General features: G+C 44.1%; 1 protein-coding gene across 1 annotated transcript in view; it reads right to left on the bottom strand.

Annotated features, from left to right (window-relative positions):
• Positions 1–784: 784 nt before the first annotated feature.
• The window catches only part of LOC146992047 (voltage-dependent T-type calcium channel subunit alpha-1H-like), a 56,884-nt gene continuing 38,420 nt past the window's right edge, over positions 785–19,248 (bottom strand). The window contains exons 21-35 of the mRNA XM_085783254.1: positions 19,221–19,248; positions 18,985–19,111; positions 17,506–17,631; positions 17,298–17,387; positions 16,210–16,402; positions 14,103–14,254; positions 13,808–13,917; positions 13,544–13,677; positions 12,438–12,508; positions 9,105–9,183; positions 8,579–8,700; positions 7,246–7,548; positions 6,962–7,112; positions 3,818–4,401; positions 785–2,176 (exon numbers count right to left, since the gene is read on the bottom strand). The exon at positions 19,221–19,248 is cut by the window's right edge and continues 157 nt beyond it. Of these exons, the coding sequence (XP_085639380.1) occupies positions 1,433–2,176; positions 3,818–4,401; positions 6,962–7,112; positions 7,246–7,548; positions 8,579–8,700; positions 9,105–9,183; positions 12,438–12,508; positions 13,544–13,677; positions 13,808–13,917; positions 14,103–14,254; positions 16,210–16,402; positions 17,298–17,387; positions 17,506–17,631; positions 18,985–19,111; positions 19,221–19,248 (3,014 nt within the window). The 3' untranslated portion in view covers positions 785–1,432. The remainder of the gene's footprint in view (positions 2,177–3,817; positions 4,402–6,961; positions 7,113–7,245; positions 7,549–8,578; positions 8,701–9,104; positions 9,184–12,437; positions 12,509–13,543; positions 13,678–13,807; positions 13,918–14,102; positions 14,255–16,209; positions 16,403–17,297; positions 17,388–17,505; positions 17,632–18,984; positions 19,112–19,220) is intronic.

Here is a 19,248-nt window from a genome sequence, read left to right on the forward strand (position 1 = left end):
ACTCACCTGCGTCTGAACTACCTCTACCCTGAGAGTACTAAGACAGAGAAAAAGGTGGGAGGGGGGGGGAGTGGAAAAAGGGGGAGTGAGAAAAACTAAGCTGTCTGATCATTCAAATGGGTGGGATCAGGAGAAAAGCGAGGTAGAGACTACTAAAGCCTAGGTCACACTACAGGATCTCAGAAACTCACAGGCTCTGGCAGAGAATTGATTTCAGCATCGGGGTGGATTCAGGCGTGGGAGGAAAAAATCAGAGAAAAAAACCAACAAGATATCAATGTTTTCTTAGATTGTGATCTGAGAATGATCAAACAACATCCAGTGGCAGTTTCCTGTAGGTCAAGAGGTAAGAAAAATTAGACCAGAAGTCATATTTAACAGCTAAAAAATCCAGCTCGGTTAAATACAAGATTCTCATTTTTCTCCACTTTTAACAGGCTGTTGTTGTACAGTCTGTGTTGTTGCTGTTGTTTCTTTTTTGGAGGAATACTTCTGTTATAAAATGGCAGAGTTGCAATTACAAATGAAGCTATTTCATATACAAAAAAAGGCTTTAAGATTATCGTTTAGAAATCCATTTCTCTTGTAAACATAAACTGTCATTCCTGCACCACAGAGCAAAGATATGTGAGGCCTTCACTTGCAGTAAACAGCTCTGGGAAATTAGACAATTATTATGAGAGAGAATTAGATGCCGTGTGTGTGTGTGTATATGCAGCTTAAGTGGTTATCCAAGCGTAGCAAGAATCTTAATAATTAATAAATCACTGGGTCTGTTTTCAAGCAATTTTCCTTGTTTCTAAGTTATAATGAATTCAATTTTTGTATTTTTTTAAAATGGAGAAACTAAACTGCAGATTAATTCATAATTGAAGCAATCGTTTCTTGCAGTTCCTGGTTGTGTAATCTCCTTGTCTCAGTGTGGTTTTGTCTTGTACTCTGACCTAGGCTTGAGGTGCGAGGTTAAGGATGAGAGTGAGGGCAGGAGGAGGAGCGCAAGCAAAGAGAGAGAGAGAGGGGGGGGGTGTTAAATATAGCTGCAGAGTGACTACTGAGTATGAACTAAAGCTAGGTCTATGATAAGAAGAAAAGGAAATATCTCCTCGTGTGCATCTTGTGTGCAAATAGCACAAAGGGGGGGAGGGATGGGGATGGGGTTGGGTAAAAGTCTTTGAACACATACCGTACACACTCATACATACACAGTCTCAAAGAGTTCGTCTCAAACACCCTGTGAAAATCCTGTGATTGGACGGGACAAGGCGAGGGGCGTGGCCTGAAACAGGAAACAGGCATCCTTCCTGTTTTGGACTGCGACCCCCCGGCCCCTCTCGTGTGCTCCAGCAGCAGCAGCAGCAGCAGCAGCAGCACGTTTCGTCTCGTTTTACCTCCGCGTTTAGAGTGATAATAATCTGCTCCGTCCTCCCGTCGCTCAGTCGTCCACGGAGCCGCCCGCCTCCGGCTGATTAGGAGAGGGGGTCGTGGTGGCGTCAAACGACAGGGTCCGCCTTCTCAGCTCAACGCTGCTGTCCATCAGCTGGGTCGCCATGGTGACCGGCTCCTCCCCCGGCGGCGGGCTCACCCTCCGCTTCCTGTTCCTGCCCGACACCGGGGACACCGATTGGCTGAGGCGGCTCCTGTGCTGCTGCTCCCCGCCGCCGCCGCCGCCGGGGCTCGGGGTGAGGTGTCTGCTTTTGTGTGAGGGGCTGGGGGGTCGCTGCGTGTGCGAGTGAGTGTGCACAGAACTGTTAATGCGGCTGACTTCCTCGTCAGCGTCATCCAACTGGGGGCACGGGTCGGTGGCGGTGCCGATGCCGAGGCTCGGGCTGGGCGCTCTGCTGGAGCTGCTGCAGAGCGGCGCCGATTCACCGCTGGGGAGCTTCAGACTGGACAGGCTCTGCGGGCTGACGGGCCTCTTCTCCACATCTGTCTCTGGCTGCGAGCCACAGCTGGCCTGCTCAGGTACACGTTCCTGTCCAGCGGTTTCGCTGTGGCTCCGGCTGTGGCTCCGGCTGCACGAGATGACCCTCTGGGGGTGCGCGGATTTCAGTGTGTGCACGCTGGACGAGCGCTGGCGTGGTGGCGTGGAAGAGGTGGCAGACACAGCGAGGTGGTGCGGCTCTGCCAGGTTGTCGGATGAGCCGCTCTGATCCAGTGAGTCAGAGCGCACGGCCTCCTGCATAAACACAACACACACACATATGAACACATTGGCTTCATAATGTGTTAGGTAGAAATAAAAAACAATGACAACCTTGCACAACAGCAACTAAAGAAAACAAAATCTGTGTATGCATTGTGCTGCAATTTGGACGAGGTTAACTTTTACAGTAAATAACGCTAATTTAGTACAGTATCATCACATCTGTGCAGGCAATTTTGGCCATTTTGCATGAGTTTATTATCCACAACAATTAAAACAATTCCTGAGCAACACAACTGCAAAGCCCAGTCCCTACAGTATATGTGGGTGGGGCTCCGTGGAAGTTACTGTAAAAAAAAAAAAAGATCAATAACCTTTAAAAATGGATAAATACAGAACAAATTGGTGCCTAATATTCTTCCCCGCTCCCCCACATGGGTCACTGAGTCGTAACCTGGAGTTCTCTGTGATAAATGATGAAAGTCAGCAAGTTTCAACAACGTGCTAAATAATCCCATTAATTTTCCACACTGAACCGAAATTAAATGAAATCAATAGCTGAGAAGAGAAGAGAAGAGAAGAGAAGAGAAGAGAAGAGAAGAGAAGAGAAGAGAAGAGAAGAGAAGAGAAGAGAAGAGAAGAGAAGAGAAGAGAAGAGAAGAGAAGAGAAGAGAAGAGAAAGTTAAAGTCCCCCTCCAACGACCCTTTTTGGTTATTTTAAAACATTCTCTGTGGTCTTTAAATTGTGATTATGAAGTTTTTAGCCAAAATCACAAAACCTGTGCCATTTCCCAGGGCTCTCCGTCTGCACAGCACCAGCAGCTCATTAGCAATGCACCTCTGGATGGTGGGCGGAGACTGCGCTGCTCTCCAGCCAGTCGGCCGGCTGTAAACCAGCTGATCTCGACCGGCAACGGCTGCATCATTACGCGGCCGTTGTGGCATTTGCCCATATTGCCCTATGGCCAGTCCGAGAGTCATTTCCACCGGGTGCACCGCAGCACGTCTCGGTTCTACCGAGCATTTCAGTGACGGTGAGCGACAGTGCTTCATTATCACCGCCGCTGCTCCGCGCCGGTCAACAAGCGCTTCTGCCCCTCGGCTGTGTGTGTGTCTGTGCGTCTGTGTCCCTGTGTGTGTGTGTGTGTGCGCGCGCGCTCGCCCGCGAGAGAGACAAGTCCAGCTGAACTAGGGACTGACTGTCAGAGATGAAAGACGGTGGAAAGCTGATTAAAAAAAATGTTTGTTTGTTTTTTCCTCGGTGAGAAACTGTGGTGGACCCATACAGACTGTTGCAGGCCGCTACACCGAGCTGTGAAGCCTTTCACCTCTGAGCCAGATGCAGAGCGGGGCGGGAGCTTGTAGCACTAGTGCCCTCCCCTGGGGTTGTGACGCGTCAACCCCAGTCTCCCTGAAACTGCCAGTTTGCGTCTGCCATTGGTTCACAGCAATTTGAAGGCAGAAAATGCAATTTTGTACTTCCTTTTCTGCTGATATGTCCTCTAACACAAGAAAAATGCCACAGGAAAATGTGAAAAGCACAAAAAACACGATTTTCATGGGAGGGGGTCTTTGAGGAAAAGAAAGAGGAAGAAGGAGAACTAAGGTGGAGAGATTAAACAAGAAGAAGAACAGAAGAAGAGGACAAGAAAAAGAAGGTTATGAAGAACACACCTGTCTCCGCAGCTGTCTGCTCGCAGAGCGCAGAGACGCCGGCCTCTTCAGGTGCGAGCTCTCCGGGACGTAGGACGGACTCAGCTTGTTTCTGTCCAGACTGTCCTCGGGGCTGAGCCAGAGGGACGGACGTCTGCTGCTGCTGCCGGCGCCGCCGCCGTGCGTGGGACTCAGCCTGAGCGACGGGTGTCTGTCGATGCTGTGGCTGTACATGAGTCTGGGCCGCTCCGCCCGCTGCTCCGGGTTCAGCCGGTACCCGTCGATGCTGTGGGCGGAGCTGAGTCTGTGTCTGTGGACGCGCCGGGCCGGGCTGAACTTGTATCCGTCGATGCTGTGGGCCGAGTTCAGTCTGTGTCTGTTAATCCTGTGAGCGGGACTCAGCCTGTGTCCGGCGTCCACGCTGTCGGCCGGAGTCAGCCGGTGGTGCGAGGAGGTCGGTCTGTCGATGCTCTGAGAGGTGCTGAGGCGGATCATCGGCCTGGCGCTGCGTCCGGTGCCCAGGGAGGCGTGGCTGATGACGGGCAGCGCGCCGGGAACCTGCAGCAGAGAGCCGCCGCCGCTGGAGCCCAGAGACGACATGGAGCCTGGAGCACAGCAATAGTGTGTTACATGAAAAAACTAACAAAAAACAGAGTAAGGTTATTAGATTAGATTAGAAAACTTTAATGATCCCCAAGGGGAAACTGCTTTGCCACCCAATAAAAAACACATACATCCACTTAACAAACAATACAAACAGTTCCATACCATTGCACAAAAACAGCTGTATCAACACGCTTGGATACTTCATATGACAGAGTACTCAAGTGAATTAAATTGATACAGGCAAGGATAAATAATAGACCAAGGTGCAGTATTTCTTAATCAGAAACCAAAATCAGCTTCATTGGCAAAGCTCGTGCACACATGCTGGGATTTAACTTTGTTGACTTGCACCCAGTTAAAGTGACTGGATGGAATTAGACACAGCTAAAAATAGGGACAGCTACAGAACCAAGATAGATATAAACCAATATCTAAGTACAAAAAAAAAAATACAATGAAAAAAAGTATAATGTCTATATATGAATGTCAATGAGATAAAAAAAAATCTTTTCTGATCTAATCCCCCACGAAAGGACCAAAATCAATGATTTACTCAGTGGTTTTCAACCTTTTATGGCTCATGACCCCATTTTGACATCACAAATTTCTGGTGACCCCGTCCATCAAGATGCGCCAGCTCAGATATTTTTATATGCTACATTTTATTTGAACACGATTTATATTCGAAGTGGGTGAAAGTACAGAATACAGTTGTTGAAGATTGTGTGTGGTGTTTTTAATCATAATTTAAAAAAGAATAATAATTAGTTTAAAAAATATTGTTCAGTAATTCTTTTTTATCAATTACTAGACATTTCAAGCGACCCCATTTGAATTTCAGGAGACCCCACATGGGGTCCCGACCCCAAGGTTGAAAAACACTGATTAACTGATCTGAACGACTTGCATCAGAGTCAGAACCAGGATATTTTATTGATGCACATGGGAATATAATATTTGGTTACAGCTGCTTCAAGAAGAGAGAATATGAAGTGAGTAAAGATAAAAAATAAATAAATAAAGCTAAATATATGCATACACAAATATACCAGATAAATATATCCATAGACTATAAGAACAAATATGTCTTTATTCCATAATATATAAGAGGGAAAACTAAAAATATTGCACTGTCATGTTTGTGTGAGTAAATAAATATATAATATGTGGAGGTAATAACTGTGAGTGTCAGACACTCTGAGGAACTTCGTCTTCCTCTGGGCCTCAGACTTTCCATTTTTGTCCATAAAACACATGAATGAGCTTCACTGAATGATTGACATGTTCCATCATTATGGCGAAAATGGGCGCTGGAGTTTATCTTGACTCGATCCTTGCGTGCGCTCGCTGTCCCCGCGCCTGTCGATACTCGATAGAGCACCACCGAGGGTGTGTTAATCCCCCCCGCTGAAAACAGACTCCTACTAATACACCTCCTGTGTGTTTTCAGTAACATTTGCTAAGAGCCCTTCTGTTTAAGGGCATGTTTAGCCTTTACTTAACAAATTAGAGTTATGACCTTTAAAATAAAATTGGCTTTGGTTGTAACAAATGGTCTGCGGGGGCCTAAGCGACGTAGACGGAGCAGGAGCATTTAAAAGAATTGACAGATGCACAAACACATCTTTTATGATGACAATAATAAGATGTCAACATCTGTCAGTCAGCAGGAGCCAAACATCTTGATGTCAAGATATTATACAGATGTTGTTGACCTTTATTGTCTCATAAGAAAATAAACATGTTTACATCATTTAGTCAATATATTGTAGCTTGAGCTTCCTGCCTAATGTCCATCCGTTGGCCATTAGCTAACGTCTGCTGGGGCGGTCTCATTGGTTAATTTATGGACATCGTCATCTATCTGTCATTGGTTGTTGTTTATTTTCTAGTACTGTAATAGTGAATACAGTAATGAGAGCTGCCGTGATGGGACGTACTTTGTGTGTTCAAATAAATATTTCCTTTGGTTGAGCTGCAAGTGGGAAACAAACCTGGAGCCTGAGGGCGAGTTTGCATCTAACACTTTCCTTGACACAGTTTATTTTGGAGATTGTGAGTAAGAGTTTTACATAATTTGAATAAGGATTATGAATAAGCTCTTTAGGGGGATTTATTCATCTCTGCAAATGACTCACTGTTATTATTATTTAGTTTTACTATATTTTACTTTATTACTCTATGACGAGGGCTTCTCTAAAGTGCCCCTGGAATGATGATGATGAAGATGAAGATGAAGATGACGACACTCCCAACCTGGAAGACTAAAGGGTGGAATAAAGGAGCGGCTGCTTTGGGAATAAAAAATATTGTCACTAATGTACTTTGCAGACATATGCCAGGCACCAATCTGTCACTTATTATTAAAAAATATCTTCCTCCTCCTCCAGGCCTTTAATAACAGTGCCACTCATTGTCCCACATCACACCTCAGCTGTCGTCTAAGATATTCATGGAGGCAATAATCTTTATGGCAATCAGTTAGCGGTTACAGCACTGTAAAAAAAAAATGAAAAAAAAGTGCTCCTTAATTTAATTGGCTATAAATAACTGGAGTACCTGAGTAGCTGTAGCCGGAGTAGGCCTCGTGGCCGACGGGAGGGTAAGGGGAACATCTGAGTGGCTGAACGTAGCTGTCGCTGGGGAGAGACAGCATGCGTCCCATGCTCAGCAGGTTGCCATGGGAACACTCCTCATCCTCAACCTGCACCTGCCACATGAGATCATCATTGTCATCGTTATTTGCTACCTCCGGCTCCCCTTCCCCTTAGTTTCCACACTTGCACATCCAAACCAAATCAACAAAACGTTGACGACGACGGCGACGGTGCACGATACTGTACCTGAGCAGGTGCGTCCACGTCTCCGCTCAGCGACACGGCGCTGAGGCGGCGGGCGGCCTCCTCCCTCTCCCTCTCCCTCCTCTCCTCCCTCTCCTTCATCTCCTCCCTCTCCTTCCGCTCCTCCATCTCCTCCAGCGCCGCCTCCTTGTTGCTCTCCTCCAGGTGCTTCATCAGCACGGCCACCACCACGTTGACCAGCACGAACTGCGCCGTCAGGACGAAGGTCACGAAGTACACGGGGGAGATCAGGGGCAGGTAGGAGAGGCAGTGGCGCTCCTGCGGGCGACACTCACGCAAGGTGTCCTGGACGACACGGATAAAGGGAGAGAATAAAGATAAAGATCTCTCTATCTCTTCCTCTCCAACCCAACCAGTCGAGGCAGACGGCCCCGCCCGGCGCCCTCCCTGGTTCTGGTTCTGGTTTGTTTTGCTCAAGGTTTCTGACACTGTAGCTGTGTTGCGTCTCTGTAAATACTATTATAAATAGAAGGTCTACACTAGAGCTGCAACAATTAATTGATTAATCGAACAATAATCGATTATTAAATTAATCGTCAACTATTTTGATAATCGAATAATCGGTTTGAGTAGTTTTTTTAACCCAAATTCTCTGATTTCAGCTTCTTAAATGTGAATATTTCTGGTTTCTTTGTTCCTTTATGACAATAAACTGAGTATCTCTTTGGTTTGAAGACAAAAAAAAGACATTTGAGGACGTCATCTTGTGGTTTGGGAAACACTGACTGACATTTTTCAACATTTTTTAACATTTTATTGACCAAACAACTAATCGATTAATCGTTTAAATAATCAACAGATGAATCGATAATGAAAATAGCTATTATTTATTACTAATTAGTTGCAGCCCTAGTCTACACCTGCTCAATTTGAGATAACATTCGTTGTGAACAGGCGCTATATGAATAAAGATTAAGAGGCAATGAAGAAAACTTTTATTAGACAAAGGGATTAAGGTGATTTCTTGAATTTTTTTTTTTTTTTTTTTTAGGTCTATTAACGCAGAACTTTGCACTTCCTCTCCTCTCCAACAGGGGGAGATGTTGATCTGAGCGTGTGGGGGCCTTCAGCCTGTCACAGAAGAATAACACACTCTCCTAACCCCTCGGATGTCAGCAGCTCTTAGTCTGTCATAAAAACAGTGATCTGCTCTCTGCTTAATGCAACGCCTGTCGCATAACTGCCGCTTTGAGTCGCGCAGACATGCACAGACACAAACACAGACGGTTGTCTTCTATCCATCTCCTTAAAAACTCCCACAAAAGCAGCGGAGGATAAAGAGGAAGAGAGAGGAAGAGAGAGAGGGGGGAATAACCTTCATAATCCCATTCCAGTTGTCCCCGGTAGACACCCTGAAGAGCGTGAGGAAAGCCATGCCAAAGTTGTCGAAGGTAGCGTGGCGGCTAAGACCCTCGCATGGGTTCTCGTCTGAACACTCTGGAAGAGGATGAAAAAAGAGGAAAAGAGCGTTAGAGGTGGTAAATGTGTGTGAGAGAGGAAGTCCAGGGGAGAAGAAGAGGGAGAAGAGGGAGAAGTGTGTGTAGATTAGAGCACTGATTAGAACACCGATTCTAAATTGACATAATTAATGTATGTAACACAACAAAAATTTATTCATGTTACGTAATCCACAGATATCTCACCCATGTCAGCTGAGGCGCACACACACACACACACACACACACACACACACACACAGGCACGCACGCACGCACATCTGCATCGATTTAGTATACGCATGCACACACGCTCACATGCCTGCACACACACACACACACACACACACACACACACACACACACAACAGGCGCACATGCATGCATGTACACACACACACTAACCCAGTTTTCCAAAGAGCTCAACTCCCAGAGCTGCATAGATGAAGAACAGCAACATGAAGAGCAGACCCAGATTCCCCACCTAGACAGACGTATTACACGCACACACACAGATATATACAGTGTATGATACACAGAGAAAAAGACATGTACAGTATACATCAAGAGAGACACAAGCATGCAAACACAAAGAGAGAGAGAGAGAGAGAGAAGCCATAGACAGAGACTGCTAAGCCTTACTGCACTGGTGTTTCCTACTTCTGTTCAGACACTAATAGGAGCCTTCATGATACCTGGAGCTGAGTTCAGTTTGACAAGCAGAGCTGCTCTTTTTTAAAAAGCCTGGATCCTGTCCTCATGAATGACAAACACGCCTGTGTGTTTATTATTTACAAAACAATTCCCATGCTCCTGGTTTGACTCATGGTAGGAGGGATGGAGATGTCTAATTAGATGATGGATACACCTATTGATGAAGCGCAGGGGGGAGAAAAAGGCACTCGGACTCTGCTGCTGCTGCTGCTGCTGCTGCTGCAGAGGCCTGGCTTCAGTCCCTGGGTGTGATGTGTCACTTCAAAGACAACTTTGTGGGTGGGAACACAGGAGTGATGGGCATTTTTTTTGCCGCACTAGAGGTTCCCACCCGTTTGTTTGTCTGTTGTTGTTGAAACACCTGCGTAAAAAACCCTAAAGCCTCAGCATGGTGTCGGGAATTAGCCATTCAAATCTGAGAGGGGGAAAAAAATTTACAATTTCACTGAAGCGCACAAGCAGCAGGACTTTCGCCTCAAACTGTTTATAAATGTGCGTTTGTTCTTGTTTACCGCGCAGCAGCACCCCTGCCCCTTTCTCTCTGTACTTGCTCGTCTCTCACAGGAACCCCCCACCCCCCCCCTGCTGCTAGAGGGTCCCCAGAGTCCCCCGGAGCTGAGGTAGATCCTCCCTGCAGCCTTCCCTCCGCTATCATCAATCACTATACTCGCACATTTTTTATTTTAAACAGCAGCCAGGCTAACAGCGCATGTGTTTGCACCGTCCGTGATCACCATTTTCATTAGAGGTGTTAGCACTAACATTTACTAATGAGCAATTAACACAAAGCACAGCTGAGGCCGACGTAAATGCCATTTGTTTTGGGAGTATTTGGTTCATAAACCCAGAGAGTTGGGAGTTGTTAAAAAGTTTGACCTGGTGGTGATGCCGCTAGATAAAAAAAAAAAGAAAAAGTAAGGGTTTCAAAAATAGTGATTATTCATCCTGTGGGGACACGAACGTCGGCGCCAAAGTTCACAGCAATTCATCCAATAGTTACAATTAATATGTCATAAAAAAAACACAAATATAAAACCTCATGGTGGGATCAGTACAGTCAGTTTGATCCTGTCTAACACCAGCTGCTAAATTTCACTAATGACAATTACTATTATTGTTATTAGGTTGTAGCAATATAACCAATAGAAATAAAGTTACCTTTTATACTATTATTGCTGATGCTGATGCTGTTGCTGTTGCTACTACCTCCATGATTAATATTATTATTATTACATGATAATCATTTCCTCTGCTCTCTCTCTGTCTCTCTATCTCTTCCTCTCCAACCCAACCAGTCGAGACAGACGGCCCCGCCCACCCGGGTTCTGGTTCTGGTTCTGCTCAAGGTTTCTGACACTGTAGCTGTGTTGCGTCTCTGTAAATACTATTATAAATAGAAGGTCTACACTAAAACTGCAACAATTAATTGATTAATCGAACAATAATTGATTATTAAATGAATCGTCAACTATTTTGATAATCGAATAATCGGTTTGAGTTGTTTTTTAATCCAAATTCTCTGATTTCAGCTTCTTTAATGTGAATATTTCTGGTTTCTTTGTTCCTTTACGACAATAAACTGAGTATCTCTTTGGTTTGAAGACAAAAAAAAGACATTTGAGGACGTCATCTTGTGGTTTGGGAAACACTGATTGACATTTTTCCAACATTTTTTTACATTTTATTGAACAAACAACTAATCAATTAATCGTTTAAATAATTGACAGATGAATCAATAATGAAAATAATCGTTAGTTGCAGCCCTAGTCTACACCTGCTCAATTTGAGATAACCTTTGTTGTGAACAGGCGCTATTATATGAATAAAAAACAGACTGGACATGACCAGGCTTCATCCTCTGGGGACCATGACTGTCAGATACCTCAGTCTGCATGGACCGACCAATCAGGAGCCAGTTTCTACAGAACAGTTATTCCTGTTTACTCCTGGCGGCTTTGTGCTCTGAAATTTCTTGTTCAGTCCAACAATAGCCCGGCATCAAAAAAAAAAAAAGAAAAGGCTATTGTCAATGAGTCAGGTGCCATTGTAGAGAGCTCCAGATCAAAACCATGGGGGCTTAGTCCTAACCTCAAAGCCAGCTCTTCCATATTCTATTAAAGGTATGAATGCTAAAAAAAAATATCTTTCCATATTCTCGCTTTGACCGCGGTAGCATCAAAATAAAGAACATGTAGAGTTGCACCGGCACTTGAATTGAAAATACAAATACACCGGCCAAATGCACCAAACAAATACCACATTATTAATTTAAACGTTATAGTTTCACCTCAAGATAAAAACTAAAAGCAGTTTTCATCCAAATCAATTCTTTGCTGCTCTGAAACAGGAGCCTACACTGTACAGCCGCTGGCAGCTCCTGCTTCAGAGCAGCGAAGAAGAAGGAGAATTGATTTCTGGAAGAATATTTTTTAGCTACATCTTACATTGAAAGTTTTCTTTTACAATTGATAGTTAAATTAAACAATAAGCAAATATTCTATAGTATTCAAGTATCTGGTTGTGGTCTATATCGTTTAATAACGGTATCGGCCCCACAGTAAGTACTGGCGACTCCAGAAGGAAAGAAAACATGCATCAACATTTTACAATCCTGCTTCAAAGGAGAATAAACTCCTGTGTGGTGTCTCTGTGTTTGATAAACTTTCAGGCTGCACTTTCATATTTTATCTTCTGAGCTGCAGAGCAGTGCACCAAAGCGAGCCGTGGCGTTACCTGTCATCAAGTTATGATTCCTAACCGGTGATTTTATAACCACGCTGAGGTTTAACCTTTGGCTAAACACGAGGACGCCTTGGTGCTTGTTCAGTGGTTATTTTGGTGTCAGTGGGTTAAACGCCGTCCATCAGGGGAAATCAGTGATGTTGGTAAATCCCCTGTGGGCGGCGGTCCGTGCCAGCGCCTCATAAATCGCTTAATAAAACAAACCCTGTGCATTTCATCAGATCTGGGGGGAAAAAAAACCAGGCTGGTGCTGTAGAGCAGAGCGTCAGTGCTGCCTCTTACCTGAGGCAGAGCTTGCATCACCGTGTCCAGCAGAGCTCTCATTCCTGTGGCCATCTTCAGCAGCTTCAGCACTGAAACATCGCAACGTGTCAGATTTCATTTAATTTCATTTATTTGGATGAATCTCCATTAGCTTCGGCTAAGGCCATTGCTATTCTTCCTGGAGTCCATACCCAACACGATTATCTCTCCACTGCAGTACATGCACATCACACAACAAAAAACAAAACGATCTACGAACCAAAAACAACATTCGCATATTACAGTACCTAATTCAAATTAACAGTACCTCCACAATGTAGCTTTTAAAGTATATTTTTTTGGCTTTTTTGCCTTTATTTGACAGCACAGTGAGATAGACAGGGAAGGGGGAGGCAGAGAGAGGGGGAATGACATGCAGGAAAGGTCTGCCCGATGCGGGACTGTAGCCTCTACATGGGTCGGCCGCTTTAACCCCTGCGCCACGCACCGCCCCCACAATGTAGCTTTTAAAGGGATAGTTCAACATTTTGGCAAATTGGCCCATTGCCATAATCCCTATAGTCATAGCAGTAGGTTTGTTACCTTTAATTGTCGGTGCAAGCTATTTTTAGAACGGCGGAGCAGAGCTGCTCAGAGCTACGCTACGGAGGCTCATGGGATTTCTTGGTTTCCCTCATCAAACTCATCAAATACACAATCCAACAACTCCAAAACGCTCTAGTGGACAAGTTGTGACCTGCACATTCACCACGCTATGAGATAATAATTGAACGTCACGAGACAGAGTTTGTTTTAGAGGTAAATGCAGAGACTGCTTGCTGAAAAACTGCAACTGAAGGCAACGCGCATCAGCTGTTTTGCATGAATTTGCCTCTAAAACAACTCTGTCTTGTAACGTTCTGTTATTATCTCATAGCGTGGTGAATGTGCAGGTCACAACTTGTCCACCAGAGCGTTTTGGAGTTGTTGTCCCTTTACCATAATTCTTAAATGGTCAGGTATATATCAACATACGTTAGACATTATATTACATTTACAAAAACAGAATTTGGATCACACTAATTCTGTATGTTTGTTTTGTTTTGTTTTGTTTTGTGTGTTTCTGTGTTTGTGTGTTTGAGTACCTCTGGTTATTCTCAGGACCCTCATGATGCGTATGATGGTGGGGTTGATGGGCAGCGACGCACTCAGGTCTATTTCTTCCAGTGTGATTCCCATGATGGACAATAACACAATGGCGAGGTCCAGCTGGTTCCACCTTCACACACACACACACACACACACACACACACACAGAGAGAGATGCACATTGTCACTTTCTCTAAGGAGCACGCTGTGTTTGTAAGTGTCTTTTGTGTCCGTGTGTGTGTGTGTGTGTGTGAGAATACCTCTCTTTAAAAAAGCGTCGCAGGCCGAAAGCGATGAGTTTGAGAATGGCCTCGATGACAAAAACCACCGTGAAGACGTAATTGCAGTACTTGAGTATCTCATTCAGGTACTGCAGGACACACACACACACACACACACACACACACACAGACACACACTTCAACAAAGCTGCTGCACCGTTGTCCCGTCGCACACTGCTTCATTACTATGGTTCTAGGACAGGTGAGGGGAAGAAGAAGAAGAAGAAGAAGAAGAAGACGAAGAAAGAGAAGAGGAAGGTGTTGCCATGGTTACCTGAGGCTGGTTGTAGTGCTCCATGCTCATGGTGAGGAGGTTTGTGAAGATGATGATGGTGATGAAGAGATCCATGTAGTGGCTGGTGCACACCGTGTGGATGGATCGACGCAGCGTGGAGTAGTCGGCGTAGTACGGCTTCTCCTGGGCCCCTGCGTCACACAACACACACACACACACACACACACACAAACACACACACACACACACACACACAAACACACACACATGGTCATTAAAATGCATCTTAAAGAAAAAATATGGCATGAGCTATGAAGTCACTGATGAAGTGGGTGCCAAGTGGCGCACTGTGCTGCGTGTGTGTGCATATATGTGTGTGTGTGCATGTGTGTGTGTGTGTGTACAGTCTAAAAGTGCCACCTCAGGAATTCATTCCTATCCATCACACACGCACACACGCACTCCATGGCACCTCAAGGTGTCTTTGGGCAGAAACCCTCGCTGTCTGCTGCCAGACAGTTAACGCACGAAGAGGAGAGCACTACTAGAGATTACACTGCAGGGAGAGAGAAGGACGGAGCGAGAGAGGTAGAGAGGGAGAGGGAGTGTGCGTCTAATATAGGCAGTAATTATACATCTACTCATGCAGTATGTATAACAAAAAAAAGAGGTTTATCATGTCTGAATGTAACATTACATCTGCACCGTATGGCCCAAAAGCACGTAGACGTGTCCCCTTGTCTCTCAGGACGATAACGCCACTGTTACGTGAACATCGAGGCATTTGTGTTCATTTACTGCAGAAATATGAAGCGGAGCCAACGTTGAGCTGTGTGAGTGAGACGCCCCGGTCGTTGGCAGAGTGGACGTCGCTGACATACTGGCTTGAATGGCAGTGGATCATCTCTGGCAGCTGCTGTGTAGCCAGAATGAATTGGACACTGGGAATAACTCTAACGCTGTGGCTGAATGGGGGAACAAATCCCTGCAGCCGAAATGTTGTGGAAAGCCTTCACAAGACATAGAGAGTCTGTTGTAGGAGATTAACACCAGTGGTGTCCGTATACTTTTCTGGCCATGTCATGCACGACCCCTCCTCCCTCCCTGCACCACCCCTTCCATCCTCCTTGCTTTCTTTTCTTTCTTTTTTTATGTATTTAATGGAAACAGGCAATGACATACACAATTTATAAACTGATCAAAAACAGACAAACAGAAACCAAAGGACAGAACAAACCTGACGACATAATAAAGCAGGACCAAAACAGGACAGAACAGTAAAAAAAAAAAAAAAAAGGATGTGAAACATACTAAAATTAAATTTACAGTAACTACTTAATATATATTTACTCAAACGTAAGTTTTTCCCATTTTTTGTTATGCATTTCTACCTTATCTTGATTTGTTGCAATAATTTTTTCCAAAAGAAATTGGTGTCGCACTTTATTTCTAAAAAAAATCCAAATTCAAACTTTTTTTTGGTTTGAGTCTTAAAGGGATAGTTCAACATTTTGGCAAATTGGCCCATTGCATACACAATCCAACAACTCCAAAACGCTCTGGTGGACAAGTTGTGACCTGCACATTCACCACGCTATGAGATAATAACAGAACGTTACGAGACAGAGTTGTTTTAGAGGTAAATACAGAGACTGCTTGCTGAAATGCAACGTGCATCAGCTGTTTTGCATGAATTTACCTCTAAAACAACTCTGTCTGGTAACATTCTGTTATTATCTCATAGCGTGGTGAATGTGCAGGTCACAACTTGTCCACCAGAGTGTTTTGGAGTTGTTGGATTGTGTATTTGATGAGTTTGATGAGGGAAACCAAGAAATCCCATTAGCCTCAGTAGCTCTGAGCAGCTCGCAGCTCTACTCCGCCGTTCTAAAAATAGCTTGCACCGACACATAAAGGTAACGAACCTACTGCTTTGACTATAGGGATTATGGCAATGGGTTAGCATCCAGTACTCCCAACAAAATATTTAGTGGTGTAAATTCAAAATAAATCTTTTTGGGTCTTAGCCACTTGTCTAACCATATTCTGACTACATGTGTCCAAAATGTACATAATGGAGAGTGGTCAGTGTTAACAAAGTTGTTTATTTGTAGCGGTAATTCTATAGAAAATCTTGCTTTCTTACTTCTCCTCCTCTTCTCCATCCGCTTCTGTCGTTTCTCCTCCCTGATCCGCGCCTCCTCCTCCTCCTGCTGCTGGCGACACTTGTGAAAGTTTTCCACCACCACGCCCACAAACATGTTGAGCACAAAGAAGCTGACGATGAGGAGGAAGGAGATGAAGAACAGTAGCATCCAGGGGTTGTTGTTTCTTATTGGCTGCGGCGGTGAGAGGTGACAGAAGGAAGAGGAGGAGGAGGAGGAGGAGGAGGAGGAGGAGGAGGAGGAGGAGGAGGAGGAGGAGGAGGTGGCGCGGGGACAGAGAGGAAAAAGAGGTGAACCGTAGAGTGACGAAAGAGGGTGAGGAGGGGCGGAGGAGAAGAGGAAGAGGGGGGAGAGCATAAACAAGAAGACAATGTAAGTCCTGAGTCAGCAGAGAAACTGCCAGCACTGTCAACTCACATCTATTTATCCTTCTGCCTTTTTTCTTTCCTCACACTTCCCTCCTCTCCTGAAAGATTTCCTCTTTCTGTTTCAAACAGACGAGATCAAACGGAGCCAGAACAGAAACTCCACTCAGAGAAACGCAATATACACAGGATAAACGGTTTGTATGTCTCCCTGGTGCTCATTTTAGTTTCTCTCTCCACGCTCCCTGTTTCTTCCTCTCTCTGTGCACTGCAAAAACTCAAAATCTTTCCAAGAATATTTGTCTTATTTATTGTCAAAATGTATAATTTCTAGTCAAAACTAATCTCTTTCCACTTAAAATAAGACTCATCACCTAAAAATGAACTTGTTTTTAGATCATTTTCACTTGTTTCAAACAAATTTTCACTTGAAATAAGTAGAAAAATCTGCCAGAGAAAGCACATTTTTTTATGCTTGTAATAAGAAAGAAAAACTTGCTCCACTATCAGATTTTTCTACTTATTTCAAGTGAGAATATGCTTGAGAGAAGTAAAAAGTATCTAGAAACAAGCTAATTTTCATGTGACAAGTCTTATTTTGAGTATAATTAGATTTTTCTTTTGACTAGAAATGACATTTTGACTAGAAATAAGACAAATATTGCAGTGTGTGTGTGTGTTTGTGTGTGTGTGTGTGTGTTCACCTGCTGATCCACTGCGACAGCATCCAGGCCGTCATACATGATGCTGACCCAGCCGTCTTTACACGACAGCACGAAAAGTGACATCAGCGCCTGGAGGAGAGTGAGGCACATGAAAACCAGCGTCATGCTATCAATCAGTTTTGTAAGAGCAGGTGTCAGTGATGGATGCGTGAGTGTGTGTGTTTGTGTGTATATGTGTGTGACAGACCTGTCCGAGGTTGTCAAAGTTGTATTTACGTCGATCCCAGCGGTAGCCGGCCTCCAGACACTGGCTTTTATTGGTGATGTTACTCACATCGTGTCCGTTGCAGTAGAAGAACTTCCCCTTGAACAGCTGCACACACACACACACACACACACACGGAGACAGATGTGTCGTGTTCACGCATGAACACACACAGGACAGAACACTGTAACCTCAAGGTAGTGCAAACAAAAACTTCACACACAGACAGACACAGGTAAAAAAAAAAAAAACTGACGTGTTGTTGCTGTTGTTGTACAGTAAATTAACTCAGCGTTCGCCCGCAGCGCTACTGTACTGCTGCTACAGCTGAAATATCCCTCCACCATCTGGACCGGCCTGCCTCACAGTCATTACAAACGCCCAAACCGCTCCAACATGGGCTGCTGCTCTAATTAGAAGATAATCCAGTGTGTTTTTGAGAAATATGCTTGAGTGTTAATATTAGCTCCGGCATTCATCAAGCGTCAGTTCCTGTTTCGAGGCTTTAAATCTGAACAGTTGCAGCAAGATTTGCAAAATGGGAACCAGCATAAAGAGGAGGAGAGGACTTAGTGTTTAATACAAATGTACCAGTGGGGGTGAAAAAAAATACATTTTACAGTGATTCACAGCTTTTCCTTTTCTTTTTTTGGCATGTGACAAAATGAAGCAATATAAAAGGTTTAAGCAGTTGAACCAAATATTTCAACTTTTCCTCCTTCACATTAAAGGATGTTAGAAGGCTGTCAGGGCTCAGGGAGGTGAAATTATCCTGTATTAATGAGGAAGAAAACAAGTATGAGCCCAAAGAAACATTAAATTTGTGTTAAAGACGCATTTAATTGTCTGTGGCCCTTCAGAGAAGTTTGGCAACTGCTGTTTTACGTGATAATCTGATTAATTGATTGCCTATTTATATCAAACAGGGCTTGTTTTCATTTTTCAAAATGTGTCTTTTTAATTATTTAAACAATTTTATGTAAATTAATGAATAAAATAAATGAATAATAAAATGTTTTAATTAATGAAATTAATGAATAAAATAAAAATCCAGGTGAAAATCCGATTTAAAAAATACATTCTCAGCACAAATCCCCTGTAGCTGAACTCCTGTTTTTACATTTACTTCCAGGGACTCTGGTGCATAATCAGCAGCTCATTTGCATTTTCTACCAATTTTTCTTTTCACTTTTCATTACCTGGAGCGTTTTCTGAGCTCTGCCTTGTTAATTTTAAAGCATGGTGATCGGGGGGGGGGGGGGGTTTCGTGCAGCAGAAAATACAACAAGCTTTGGATGTTTGGCAACATGAATCTGTGTGCAGCAATGAGTTTAAACTGTGGATATTTCAAGGAACGTCAGTATAAAAAAATTAAATAAAAAGCTGAAATGTAGAGCCTTATCTTCAGTCAACAGTTGATGAGCTGGGAATACAGAGCTTAAATAAACCTCCAGTGTTTACCTGGACTCCTAATATCCCAAAAACGATGAAAAACGCGCAGCAGATCAGGACGATATTCCCAATGGGTCTGAGAGATGTGATCAGAGTTTCCACCACCAGCTTTAGACCCGGAGCTCGACTTATCACCCTGCAACACACACACATACACACACATACACACATACACAGTGACACACAAGCACACACCAGATAATTTCAATAGAATAAACATTAGAGAAAATCTCCCATGCACCCACCTGAGAGGTCGCAGAGTCCGGAGCAGGC

Source organism: Trachurus japonicus, chromosome 1 (genome assembly GCF_045865225.1).
Source record: "Trachurus japonicus isolate A0001 chromosome 1, Traja_1.0".
NCBI lineage: Eukaryota > Metazoa > Chordata > Actinopteri > Carangiformes > Carangidae > Trachurus > Trachurus japonicus.